The sequence below is a fragment of the Camelus dromedarius genome, chromosome 27 (genome assembly GCF_036321535.1).
Source record: "Camelus dromedarius isolate mCamDro1 chromosome 27, mCamDro1.pat, whole genome shotgun sequence".
NCBI classification, from domain to species: domain Eukaryota; kingdom Metazoa; phylum Chordata; class Mammalia; order Artiodactyla; family Camelidae; genus Camelus; species Camelus dromedarius.
The window spans coordinates 9,221,418-9,235,450 of record NC_087462.1 but is presented as its reverse complement, the minus strand read 5'-3'; the positions used below and the strand labels follow the sequence as shown (position 1 = coordinate 9,235,450).

The 14,033-nt window shown below is 54.0% G+C and overlaps 1 protein-coding gene across 2 annotated transcripts in view; it reads left to right on the top strand.

Annotated features, from left to right (window-relative positions):
- The window catches only part of MED26 (mediator complex subunit 26), a 44,220-nt gene extending 32,207 nt beyond the window's left edge, over positions 1 to 12,013 (top strand). The window contains exons 1-3 of one of the 2 annotated variants that reach the window (XM_064479959.1): positions 4,298 to 5,770; positions 8,598 to 8,672; positions 9,275 to 11,046. In XM_064479959.1, coding sequence (XP_064336029.1) covers positions 5,630 to 5,770; positions 8,598 to 8,672; positions 9,275 to 10,927 — 1,869 coding nt within the window. In that variant the 5' untranslated portion in view covers positions 4,298 to 5,629 and the 3' untranslated portion in view covers positions 10,928 to 11,046. Of the gene's footprint in view, positions 1 to 4,297; positions 5,771 to 8,597; positions 8,673 to 9,274 lie in introns of those variants that run through there. The other variant, XM_031437531.2, reaches the window with a different exon arrangement.
- The last annotated feature ends 2,020 nt before the right edge of the window (positions 12,014 to 14,033 follow it).

Sequence of the window (14,033 nt, the reverse complement as noted above, 5' to 3'; positions counted from 1 at the left end):
AATCAGTGTAGGAATGAACCAACTCCCAGATGACATGTTGAGAACTCTCGTGCTCTCACAAAGGGCCAAATTACAAGAATTGTATGCTGACCTGATTCTGAGGTCAGGAGAGTTTAAGTTTGTAGTTTTGTCGGGAATTGCTGCTGGGACAAAGACAGTTTGAGGGCCAGCACTGGAGAGGAGTGCTGCCTCCCCTCCCCTTCCTCCCCCCTTCTCTGCCCCTTTTCATCTGCAAGCCTCTCTCACCTCTACAGGCCTCTCTTGCAGAGGCCCCGTGGATGGTGGCTGCTCATGCTCACTTGCTAATGGGGAGCTCCAGCTGCTGCCCTGGGCACTGGGCCTCCTCTTCCTGGGCTGCTGGTGGGGTGCAGGCAGTGCTCTGCCTGCTGCCTGGGTCAAGTTGCAGCTGCAATTGGCTGCTCTGGCCATGGGCGCTCTGTAGGCTGTCAGCGTACAGCAGTCAGGGCCACGCAGGCGGTAGCCACCCTTCAGCTGTAGACGCTCCCGGGGAGCAGATGGGCCCCACTGGCGAGGAAGTGCTTTAGCAAGTGGTGAGCTTGGTGGCTGCAGCTGAGACACAGCCCCTGCCCCTCTGTCATTCTTCCTCTGAGAAGCTGTGAATGAGACTTCAACCCAGTAGGTGCGAGACTCCTATGGGGTCCTGGTGGGGGAAGGCTCTTTTGCCAGGCTGAGCGCTGGTGTGGCATCTGCCTGAGGGATGTTCTTCTTGATCCTGCTGGGCTGTGGGACCAGGCAAGGCAGAACAGGGTCAGGAGGCTGCATCTTCCAGAGCTGAGAGGTTGGATTAAGGCACACTGACTTTTCTTTGCTCAGGGAGACAGGGTGGGACATGGGCCGGGTTCTGCCAGGCTCCCTCGGGGATGTGGGTGCCACCTCTTGCACTGACTTGTGGTAGAGGCATTTTGAGTCACAGAACGGCACCCACCTGGGAACATGTGTGTAGAGTTCATCAGAAGCAGGAGGACTTGCTGTGGCTGAAAATAGGCTGGAACCAAATCACAGACACACACTTGCCTGGCAAAGCCCCTTTCATTCACCCGTGTGCATGCCCTCGGCAGACATGACTGACGCCCACTGTGTGGTTGGCAGGACACGGTGACTCAGCCAAGGATGGCCTTACAATGCTCAGCACGTTGAAAGGCTGGAGGTTTGCTTGCTTCTGGGTGCCATCTGTGTCGTGTTTTGGTTTGGAAGGACAGCTTGCTTGCTGATGAACAGTTCCAAACTCTTTTAAGCTAAGTGGTTTTTGTAAATTCTAGTCTAGACTATCCTGCATTTAAATAAAAAAAAAAAAAGATGTGACTTCCACATGATTGGCTTTAAAGTGAACTGTTGACCAGCTTTTAGCCCACTAAGGAGTTGGTGTGGGCTGTGCTGAATAGATGCAGGGCCACAGTGTGATCAGGGGACTGGCTGGACAGGTGGGGCAAATCCATCCTCAGTAGGTCAGTGGGTGCCTTTCACAGGGCTTGGCAGGGAGCAGGCTCCAGTGCATCCTTGTTTACCAAGTGGCCTGCAGCTTAGGGCAAGTGTTACGGTTGGACTGAAGCCCCTGCTATCATGGGTGGATGTGGGATCTCCCTGGCTCTAGCGTACCCTGGGGGGAAGGCAGAGGCAGCTCGGAGACCATCTATAGGTGCTGCTGGGCATGAAGCCACTGGCCCTGTGTGGCTTCCAGGAACTCTTTGTAACCTTCGCATTTCCCTGCTATGGCCAGTCGGGGAGAGTATGTGGGCGGGGTACCAGCATCACCAGCCTGGTGGTGTCTGGGTGCCCTCCCTCACCCCACCTAGTCAAGCACTAGCTGGGCTGTATGCGGTGGGCAGACCCTGTGCCAGACTATCACAAAGCCACTCTCTGCTGCCTTCTGCTTTCTAGCTGCATGGTGAGTGCTGTACCTCCATTACCTTCCTTTCTTATCTGTAAAGTGGGATTGCAAGGATGAAAAGCTAGAGAGCTTTGCCTCTGGGGAGCCCAACAAGTGGTGGTCCTGTGAGAGTGAGGCTGGGTTGTGCCTACCCTGGCTGATGCCCTTGGGTCGGACTCAGGGAGTGCAGGGTTTCCCCTTTGTCACCAGGGCTGCACAGGTCCGGCTTAATTACCGAGAGATTTGGGATTTTGGGTGACGTGGGAACCTCTGATGCGTGAAGAAAAGGGAGCAGTGAGCGAGGGGCCTTGTAGACTCCAGAGAAGTCTCAGTTCCTTGTTTCACGTCTAGGCTGGAAATCCCCACAGGGCAGTAATTACTCAGAGCCTGGGGTTTACCTATGCAGCCCTTGAATTACTGAGAGGAGGAGACTGGGCTGGCCCTGCCTCTGCACACGGATCCAGGGTCAGACCAGTGATCCAGTTCATAGAACAACTTTCAGATATGTGATGAGAGCCAGTTAAGATAGTTTTTCCAGTGGGAGGTTGGCTTTAAAGATGATTCCACATGCCTGCATAGGCAAGTTGTCTGAAGACAGCCTCCTGGACTCTGGAGAAGCCAGTGGAATGACTGCATCTCAGGGTTGACACAGGGCAGCGTGGCCAGGTGGCCTTGGGAGCGGCCTGGGAAGAAAGGTTCTGAGTGGCCGGGTCCTGCAGCTCAGCTGTGGCTGTAGGATGGAAGATCACAGATGTGCCATGCTAGGCAGGAGCTAGGATGCTGTGCTGACTAGAGGTGGGCCGGCTGTGAAGCAGTAACCTTCCCTGGGTTACTGTTGTTTCTTTACCATGTTTTCGCCCTACCCCAACAGGGTGGCCTGGCTGGCACCCCTCTGAGATGCCAGCAGACCCCGGCTGCCCTCTGTCCTGCTTCTAACCTCATCGTCGCATGAGCGCACATATAGTGGTGTCTGCAGGCGGATGAGGGCTTTGTGGCTTGGGGCCTGCCATCATGTCAGAAACCTGGGACCCCTCTTGCCAATTCCTCCCTCCGGGGCGCTCTCCAAAGGGCTGGCACATGTCTGGGTGGGCACCCTCCTGGACCCTGTGGTGTTTTCCTTAGCGGAGGGCAGAGAGCAGGTCTGGCCTTTCCTGCTTGAAGGAGCTTTGGAATCTGTGCACGGCTCCACTTCCGCCCTCTGTGGGCTCTTTGGCAGGGAGGCAGGTACCCACCTCAGAGAACAGACCCCAGGCCTCTTTCCACCCCAGCGGGCTGTTTTTGCACCTGGTCTATTGAGCAGCAGCTCAGCAGCCTGCAGGGGCTTGATGAGAAGCTCCAAAGGTTGAGGGTCGCACCAGATGGAACGTGCCCTGTAGTTTGAACCAGGAGTTGGGGAGGAGACGGTGTCACACAGGTGCCAGATGGTGCAGCAGGAAGCTGTGGTGAGGAATTGGAAAACAGGTATTTGCTCACTTCACTTCCACATGGCTTTGGGCTCTCTCATTCCAGATCCGGTGAAATCTCCTACCTGAATGTTAGGTAATGGGTGTATTTTGTAACCTTTTAGATTTGTGGTGAATTTCAGAAACAAAGATAGACTAGTGTAACCATGCTCCCCAGCCCCCCCGCAGTAGATAGATGCCAGTTTACTGCCAGTCAGCACTGTTTCATCTCATCCCTCCTGCCACCCACACACGCACGTGGATTATTTTGTAGCAGATTCCAGGGCACATTATTTCTTCAGTAAATAGTCTAAATCTTGTCGTTAGAAGATGAGGATGAGCAGTGTACCTTTAAGGGTTCCCATAGCGAGCTGGGCTGTGGGGTTCTGCATGGATTCCTCATAGCTCCTGTGTGACCCCTCATGTGGAAGGACAGGGATGTCGCCAGCCTTGGGCAAGAGTGGGAGTGGTGGCACCCTACATTACATGGTCCAGACTCTTACCCAAGCTGCTTCTGAGGGGTGCCATCCTCTCCCTTGGAGAATCCCGTCACCTGTGTGTGTCCAGAACCCCAAATGTCATTGGGTAGGCTGTCCGGAGGAGTGAGTTAGTGAACGCTGAGGGGCTCTCTAGGAACGGAGCGTTTTTTGCTTCCTTTGTGCCTGCTCTTGGTTCTCATGTGGGGGGAAGGGCACATAAGAACCCTGGGAACGGGGTCAGTGGTGAGGAGTGTGTCGTTCCACTCCTGCCCCCCAAGCACATATCCCTGGGCGTCCCCGAGTGTGAGTGAGGATGTGCTCAGTGAGGGTCCTCTCCCCTCACTGAGGTCAGCCAGGAGGAGCCCAGTTTAGGAGGTGCCTGTGTGTTCCATGTGGAGACACCAGCTGCCTCACCTTTCTTTTAGTTCTTTATTTATTTTGGGGACAAGGTAATTAGGTTTATTTTGTTTATTTAATGGAGGTACTGGGGTGCCTCACCTTCTTTCTGCTTGAGATGGATGCTCACTTTCCCATCGATACCTGAATGTCCCTCACGAATCTCTAGTCTAGGATCTGAAGGCCCTCGGTGTGATAGATAGTGGAGTCAGTCCTCCTGTCATCAGCAGGTGACTGTGTGCTCACCCGGGCCACAGCCAGGGCTGCCTGCTGACTTCCCGCCCTGCCTCTGCTCCTCTCTCCCTGCTGCCTGCCCACCTGCCTGCTCCTGCCCTTCCAGAGTGGCCTACCTCTGCTCCTGGCACCTTCCCCCGCCTTGCCACCTTGCGCCTTCCCTGAGGACATTAAGGCATCCGAGTGTGCAGGAGCAGACATTACCACCCTGGAGGGATATTTACTTCCAATTGAGAGGCCACTCAAATAACAAAAATAAATGGGCTGGGATGGTGAGTTCACACAGGAAGTCAGTATTGGTAGAAAGGGGAGGTGACACTTGGCTTCACTAATTATTAAGGAAATGAAAATTAATCTGTATCTGTTAAAGGAGCCCTAATGAGAAGATGCTGCAGGCATTCAGCTGTCCCTCTTGTGTGAATTCTGCCTCCTTTGGGAAAGCCCTTTGGCAAATGGTTTTGGGAGGTGTTTTTTGTTCATTTGCTTGGTTTGGTTGATTTTAAACTGGGAATGAATCCCAAGGGAGATATACAAAGGAGGAAGGGGCTGCGGATGTGCCAGGCTGTTTTTGACAGCAGAAGGCTGTGCATGGCCCTTAGGCTTTCTGACCTGTTGAGCTTCCCCAAAGTCCCCCTTGAGGGCAGCGCCTGGGAGTGGCTCAGAGGCCTCCCCACCCGCAAGGCATGGCAGTGTGTCTGCTGTGATCTTGAGTGAGTGTATTTTCAGACAGACAGGTGCCAATGCTCAGTGACCTTGCCATTGCGGCTGGAGAAGGGGGCAGATCCAGAAGGATGAGACCCCAGGGCGGTCCTGAACATCCAGGCAGCAGGGGCAGAAGAGGACATAGCATTTCCCATTGGGCCAAGAGCCTGAGAGCCTCCTTGAAGCTGAAGGTCTCTATGCACACACACCCAAGCAGGCCTTACCCACTCCCCACCCTTGTGCAACTTCCAGGAGGGTCTCCGGCTTTGTGAGGTCTATGGCGCCAGCTTGCTGCCAGCCCCCAGGGTTGCTCAGGTGTTCTGCTCCCCACCCCCACCACCCCCAGTCTGGCAGCAGGACAGTGTCTGCCCAAGGACAAGGACATTCTGTGCTGCCGGCTCGCTCTGCAGGGACTGCTGGTTCAGGAGTGTGTGAGGACCCAGGGCTCTAAATATACCAGGGTGACGTCACTGGGGTGGAGACAGGCCATGTGGCAAACCCAGGACCCTGCAGGGCCAGAATCCCAGGGCTGGGGACAGGGAACGGGTGGCCTCACTGTCCCTGTGGGACCGGTCTCTTCACTGCCCAGTCTCATCTGCACTGAATCCCTGCCTGTGGCATGTATAGAGGTAGGTAGAGGACTGGTTGTGTCTTCTGTCAGACCCCCCTCCCTTGATGAAGCTTGCAGTAGGTTTTTAGGGCCATCTGGGTATGTTCGTGGACATAGCCCCAGACAAGAACATTGCATGAGGCAAGGCAGGCCTTGGTTGCCAGGGTGCAGATTAGCCCCCTGGCAGGAACAGCTTTGCAAGAGCCCTGTTGGGCAGGTTGAGGTCTACTGTTGTTGCTCTGTGGTCACTGTGCAGTTTATACTCAGAGGAGACAGAAAACCTGGAGTAGGGGTGGGGAGTGATGTCTGCCTTCAGCTGGAAATGGGGCAGATAAGTAAGGAAAGCTGGGACTACACATGGCCCCCGAGGATGTCCATATCCTAGGCCTTGGTACCTGGGTGTGTGGCACCTTACATGACAGAAGAGGCTTTGTGGATGTAATCAAGGGTGCAGACCTGGATTATCTGGGAGGGTCCAGTCTAATTAAATCTTTAGAACAGAGACCTCCTGACTGGGTCAGAGAGGTGCAATGGGAGGGCTCAACCCCATGGCTGACTTTGAAGACAGAGGGAGGGTCCCTGAGCTGGGAAATGCAGGGCCCTCTGGGAGATGGGAATGGCCTTCAGATGCCAGCCAGCAGGAAAATGGGACCTCAGTCCTACAGTGAGGAACTGAATTCAGACAACACTCTGAAGGAGCAGGAAATGGGCCCTCAAGAGCCTCCTGAAAAGGGGGCAGCCTGCCCACACCTTGATCTCAGCCCAGGGAGACCCGAACCAGCCTCCTGACCTGTGGAACCTACAATGATACACATGTGTCATTAAAGCTGCTCAGTTTTTGATCATGTGTGGTCATTTCAGTGACAACAGGAAACTGGTAACACTGCGGTGCTGGCAAGGACATAGGAAACAGGTTTCCCCACCTTTCTCTCCTTTGGTGGGCGAGGAGTGGGAGCAACCTCCCTGGGGGCTCATCACAGTCATTCATGGCCTTTTTTGCCAGAAGCCCCTCTAGCTGCTGTGTGTTAGCTCAAAGTTGCATCTTGAAAAGGTGACTGCAGCCTTGTTTGAAAGGGTGAGTGGAAACAACGAAGTCTCCCCCAACGCAGAGCTCAAGTGAGACCCTCCTCCCATGGGAAAGCTGAGCAAACGGTAGAGGTTTGTGATGTTGGGAGTTTCTGATGTAAGAAAAAGAAAGGCATAGAACCATATTTTGGTTTTTTATTGTTTGATACATGTACACAACAGCTTGTATGCAAGGAATATTTTCGGAAAAATGCAGGGAACGCTGGAGTGGCTGGGTGGCGACATACCTCTTTGTGCCCTGTCCTGTGCCTGCATAACTTGGTTCTGGTGTGTGTGGGGACAGGGGTAAGTGATGTGTGATTTGGGAGGGGAGAGGGGGCTCCCCCCTCCAGCCAATGCACCAGAAACCTGCAGCTATGGGGGTTGTTGAGCTGCAGAAGTTCTATACCAGTTCTGGATCCAAATCCTTCCCCGGGTGTGCTTTGTCAACATGTCCTCCCAGGTTGAGGCTTGCCTCTTCATTACCAGTGTCATATTTTAATAAACAGAAGTTCTTAACTTTGGTGAAGCCCAGTTCATCAGGATTTCTTCTTGGACAATTGGTGCTTTGGGGCTCCTAAGAAATCTTTTGTCTATACCCGAAGGTTGCAAAGATACTCTCCTGTTTCTTCCAGAAACCTTAAGAGTTTTTGCTTTCACATTTAGGTCTGTGATTCATTTTGAGTTAATTTTTGAGTATGCTCTGATGCTTGGTGTAAATGGAATCAACAGTATGTATTTTCTGTGACTTTTCTTCCCCTGCGGTTGGAGTTTCATCTTGTTAATGCACTGAAGTTGCAGTGTGCTCGTTTCCAGGGTCTTGAATTTCTCAGTCTGTTCCTTCAATGCTTGGAAGATATTAGTGTCATTATAACATGTGACCTCATGACCTGCACCTTTCTGTGTCATCGTATCTGTAAAATGTGATAGTAATAGTACCTTCCCCTTGGGGTTGTGATAATTCAACAAAGTAGTGCTATATGGAAACAGACCTTGGTAGAAGAGGGCCGGGCTCATAGCAGGTATCATACAAGGGGCAGAATTGCTTGGTCATGAGATGTGCACGTGTTCTACTTGATTAGACACAGCCCATGGCTCCCCAGAGTTGGCTGTGCCCCAGAACTACCTGGTATTGTCAGATCACATTTCTGCTGGTTGGGTGTGTGTGCAGTGCAGCCACTTGTGGGTTCAGTCTGTATCTCCTGATGACCAAGAGAGCTGAGCACCGCTGCACAGTCTCCTGTTCTGCCCAGTTCCCATTTGTGTCTCCCAGCCCAAGTTCTCTGTTCCTGTGGCATTGGTCTCCCAGTGTGTAACTTGTGCTCTCCTTATGGTGTCTTTGGATAAACTCTAAAGATCTCGTTAATGTAACCAAATTGATTGGATTATTATGTATTGATCTTTTAAGCTTGGTGCATTTTATTTGTTGACTCCTTCAGCTTCCCCCATCCGCAGTCAGATAACAGAGTTGGGTGCATCTCCCGTATCAAAAGCTGATCTTGTTTCATAATCGGCTGTGAATTTCCGTTGTGTGACAGCCACTGGGGCAGGTGGGCGTATACACGGACAGACTCATGGTAAACTGTACACCATACACTAGAGAAGGCAGACGGGAGGGTGTGCACTGAGTGGCACGTTGGCCCCTGGGAGCAGGTAAGAAACTGCATGAAGTGGGGATTTTGGTGATCCTGGCTCCACTGGCTCTTGGGGAGGGAGAGTTCTGGAGCAGGCTGGGACGGGCAGAAGTGCCCAGGGTCTAACTAGCGGTTCTTGTTTTGCAGATCCGGAACATGGTGGCGGTGCAGGAGGTCATCTCCAGCCTGGAGAAATACCCCATTACCAAAGAGGCACTAGAGGTAAGTGTTCCTGGCCCAAGCACTAGGGAGGGCAGTGTGGGAGGGGCCAGGGCTGCTGCAACCTTTCCTGGCTTCTTGGAGCCTCAGAGCCTTTGCTCACTGGCCAAGTGAGGCCTTAAGAGGAGTGAGTGAGGGGGCGTGCCCTCCTGGCCTTCACTGTGCCAGCCCATAGCACATGCTCCAAGAGCACCATCTTCCCAGGGCACTCGTAGGAACTGGGTGGCTTTAGTCCCAGAGCTGGGCCTGCTTTCTCTGCAGGAGGCCCTGCACACTTGGGTGGTTCCAGTACGTGATGCTAGCAAAGCACCCTTTCAGTGGCTTTGATGATCCACACCCTCCAGGAGCTGGGGACCTGCAGGATGATGCTCCTGAGAAGGCCACCTGTGGCCCTGGGACCATTAGGCCTGAGGACTTGGGTTTGAGAATTTAAATGCCACAAAGGACCCAAAACCTCAATAGGTTTTCTGTGTGGGAAGCCAATGGTTTAGGGACAGTGGAGCCATTTCACAGATATGGGGCCCCTCCCACCATTTCTGGCTCAGCTCCCTTTTCGTGGGATGTCTCTGTCCTACAAGTGTGTCATTGTCTCTTTCTGTTTGTAGGAAACGCGACTTGGGAAGCTCATCAACGACGTCCGCAAGAAAACGAAGAATGAGGAGCTCGCCAAGCGGGCCAAGAAGCTGCTGCGGAGCTGGCAGAAGCTCATCGAGCCTGTGCATCAGAATGAGGCTGCGCTGCGGGGGCTGGCAGGCGCCGCCGGCTCAGCCAACGGGGGTGCCCATAACTGCCGGCCCGAGGCAGGGGCGGCTGGCCCGCCCAAGAGCATCCACGACCTGAAGAACCGCAACGACATCCAGAGGCTGCCCGGACAGCGGCTGGACAGGCTGGGCAGCCGCAAGCGCCGAGGGGACCAGCGTGACCTCGGCCACCCTGGACCACCACCCAAGGTCTCCAAAGGGAGCCATGACTCCCTGGTACCCAACTCATCCCCCCTCCCCACCAACGGAATCAGCGGGAGCCCTGAGAGCTTCCCCAGTTCCCTGGACGGCAGCGGGCACGTGGGCCCTGAGGGCAGCTGCCTAGAGCATGGCGAGAACGACAAGCACAGCGGCAAGATCCCCGTCAATGCCGTGAGGCCGCACACCAGCTCCCCGGGCCTGGGCAAGCCCCCCGGGCCCTGCCTGCAGACGAAGGCAGCAGTGCTGCAGCAGCTGGACAGGATGGACGAGACTCCAGGCCCCCCACACCCCAAGGGGCCGCCTCGCTGCTCTTTCAGTCCCCGGAACTCACGGCACGAGGGCTCCTTTGCTCGGCAGCGGAGCCCGTACACATACAAGGGCTCCGTGCCCAGCCCCTCGCCTCGACCCCAATCGCTTGATGTCACGCAGGTGCCATCACCGCTTCCGCTGGCCCAGCCGTCCACGCCCCCGGTGCGGCGACTGGAGCTGCTGCCCAGTGCAGAGAGCCCTGTGCGCTGGCTGGAGCAGCCTGAGGGCCACCAGCGGCTCTCAGGGTCGGGCTGCAAGGCGGGGCTGCCCCTGGCGGAGCCCCTCCTGCCCCGGGCAGGCTTCTCCCCGGACTCCTCCAAGGCGGACAGCGATGCTGCCTCCTCTGGTGGCTCGGACAGCAAAAAGAAGAAGAGGTACCGACCTCGTGACTATACGGTTAACTTGGACGGGCAGGTGGCCGAGGTGGGCGTCAAGCCTGTCCGGTTAAAAGAGCGGAAGCTCACCTTTGACCCCATGACAAGACAGATCAAACCTCTGACCCAGAAAGAGCCAGTGCGGGCCGATAGCCCTGTGCACACGGAGCAGCCCAGGACAGAGCTGGACAAGCCCGAGGCCAAGGCCAGCCTCCAGAGCCCCTTTGAGCAGACAAACTGGAAGGAGCTGTCACGCAACGAGATCATCCAGTCCTACCTGAGCCGGCAGAGCAGCCTGCTCTCGTCGTCGGGCGCGCAGACCCCGGGGGCTCACCACTTCATGTCTGAGTACCTGAAGCAGGAGGAGAGCACTCGGCGAGGGGCCCGGAAGCCGCACGTGCTGGTGCCTCACGGTCCGCCCACTGACCTCCCAGGGCTGAGCCGTGAGGTCACACAGGATGATCTGAACAGAATCCAGGCCCACCAGTGGCCAGGGGTGAACGGGTGTCAGGACACACAGGGTAACTGGTATGACTGGACACAGTGCATATCGCTCGACCCGCACGGCGACGACGGGCGGTTGAACATTCTGCCTTATGTCTGCTTGGACTGACCGGCCTGTCGGTCTCTAAGTGCATTCCCACCTCACAGTCAGCCGTGGAGGGCGGGCGGCCGGCCGGCCAGGGCCCAGCCGCCTTCAGTGGTTGGGAATCCAGGGAGTCCGGCCCGGGGCGGGAGGGAGGGGGCGAGAGTCTCTAGGTCTCTCCGTGCTCTTCCCTCAAAATTCTCCTTCTTTTGTGAAATGCTGCTACCAGTTTACTAACAAAATTGCAAAGGAAGGACCGCGTGAAGGAAGGCCAGCAAAGTGAGTTCAGAACTCTATAGCAAACCAGCTATAAAAAGTGAGAGTCCCCCACCCCTGAAGAGGTGCGGACATTTCCCAGCCCCCGTGAGCTGGGACCTCAGTTGCAGGCAGGCACAGAAAACCTGTGGGAGAGGTTACCTTTAACACAGCAGCAGAAGCACGCATCTCATCTCTTTGCATTTTCTGTTTTTTAACATGGCCCTGAGTGTTTGAGGCAGTGGGCACAGAGGTTTGCACCCCTCCTGGCCAGCTTTTCCATCACGGTGCCAGAAGCTTCTTAGCTGTAGTGAACTGCTGGCATCAGGCAGGCCAACTGGCCAGCCCGTTTGACCCACACTTCATGGGCATCCACACATTTGTATCTGGTTTCAGTTAAAACCCAGTTTTTGAAGAAATGCTGCAAAAATTTAAGTTTTCTAGAGTTTATTTTACCCTCCTCTTTCATCTGACTACCAGACGAGTAAGTTTCCTTTGTTTTCCCCTCTTCATTTTCCCCTTCCTGCAGATATCTAGAAAAGTTCACCTTTCTAGAGTCCCCTCCCAAAAAAAACACAAAAGTAACTGCGGGTGCTACTGGTGTGTAAGCTGTACTGTTGGGCGAGAGGAGACCTGTCTGTACGCTGGAAACACTCATAACCATTCCTTTAGATTCGTTTGCCTTATGGTTATTTGTCATAAACGCGATTTGCAAAAACAAGGAGCCTTAGTGAATGTACAGTACCTAGACTTCTGTGTTCTCAGGACGCAGAAGGGAGCAACTTTGCTATTTGGTCCAGTAAGTGGACACCTTGTGATATAAATGTGGAAATAAAAAAAAAAAAACATTTGCACAAACCAGTCTGAGAATTGTTTTTAATTTGGTCCTCTACAGCCAAATCAGCCCCTTTGGATTTTGGATTAGCCAAGAAGACCTAGACCCCCTGCCCAATGTTTGGGCCCCATAGCTAGCCAGACTGTGGGGAAGTGGGCAGGGCAAAGTCACCAAGTCAGTCTATTAGCCTTCTGCGTTTAAGTTCACCTCCCCCTTGCCTTTGATTCATTCAGGACACAATGCCTCCCACCTCTGGGGTCACCTGCTAGCTTTGGGTGACAGAGACCAAGCGGCCACGTCAAGGAATGTTATCCTGTATCCACCCAGACCTCACCTTCCCCAGAAAGAGAAGCCCTCCCAAGCAGGCTCAATGACCCAGGTCTCAGCGACCTTGTCATACCTCCTAATATATTTTTAGTTATTACATGGCATAACTTGGCAACCCACCCCTTAGCCCCGGCCGCAGGCTGTCAGCTCCCCATGCAGGCCTGGGGCTGTCTTAGTATCTAGCTGGGGCTGACTTAAAAAAAAAAAAACAAAAAACTCCCTTGACTGTAATGTTATCATCTTTTCACTCTTCCCCCTCGTCCCTGAAACCATAAGCTAAGACTTTGGTTTTCTAGTGTTTTCACTCTAGAATAGGTCATCTTGTCCATGTCTGCTTAATTTCACAGATTGAAGAAGCAACTACCCCTTCAGAGGGGCAACCCCACAGGGCAAACCAAGGGATCCAGGAATATTCAGTCAACCCAGAATCACAGTTTCAAAGCCAGTGGGGATTTCTGACATAGCCTTGCTGCAGGACACACCATCTCCTAGGGAAAGTGAGTGAAGTGGCTTTAAGGGCAGTCTGAGGTTGAACGCTGCCCCTGCCATCTACCAGCTGTATGACTCTGGGCTAATTACTTTAATCCTATGCACTTATCCCAATTTGGGAGATGTAAGCGCTACCCCAGAGTCGAAGTTAAATGATCAAATTTTTAAAAAAATGTCAGCCGGACCATCTGTGCTGTGGAATAGTAACTAGTTTCCTAACTCCACTGTGACTGTTTTCTTACTTGTAATGTGGCTGGCTGGCGGGTGGGTGTCCCAAGGAAATGACATTACTTTGTGACACTGTGACAAAGGGTCACAGGCACCGCTGGAAGATATCAGGGTGCAGGTTGGTGTTCTATGAGCATCTCCTTTTCAGAGACCTGGGCTTTGGGGCAGGTTACTGCTCCCCTGCCCCCTGCAGGGACCACCTCTCCTGTGTCTAGTAAGCCCTAGCGTACAGATATTGTCTGCCTTTGAGAACACAAGGTTAAGCTAAGACTTCCCCCCAACATTTTGGGGATCAAGTTGGGTTGCCGCTTTTTAATTTGCCAAATAAGGACACGGTAGAAGGGAATTTTTTAACACTCCCTATTTTCCCAAAAGCGGTAAGTAACGTGATTTTTCGAACAAAGCCCTTTATGTATAAGATGATCTTGGTGAAAACACCGTCTTGTTTTCCTCGGTCGCGGCCTGGGGCTGCTCTATCCCATCTCCTGCAGATCCCTAGAGACCGGTGACTTAAGAGACTGCCGTTATCACGGCTCCCAGATTGGCCGAAGGACCTCAGCCACGTCGCTTCCCTTCTCTGGGCTTCGGTACGTCGTTCTGTGAAACGAAGATGGTAAAACCTACCGTACAGTGCTCGTGGTGGTGGTGTGGTGGTGAATGTGCTCCCGAGGGCTCTGGGCTGGCTCCTCTGTTGGAGTCCGGCCACGGGAGTTCGCTCCCGGTTTGCAGAAAGAATTTAGCCCATGGAGAAGTTTTCACAATTCGATTTCTCTCTCTGAAAGGCCTGGTCTTTCATCTTCGGTGTCCGCCGCTGGCCGTCAGGAATCTGGCTGGAGGATATCGATGCAGCGCGGACATCGAGGTTTGACCTGCGAGCTCGATCGCCCGCTCACAGACGCCGACCTGGCGGGGCCCTATCTCTCCCGCCCGCTCTTCCTGCTTACGCTCTGTGCTCTAAGCTCCGGCCCCTGGCCCTCCGGGCCAGCCCACAGCTAGGGG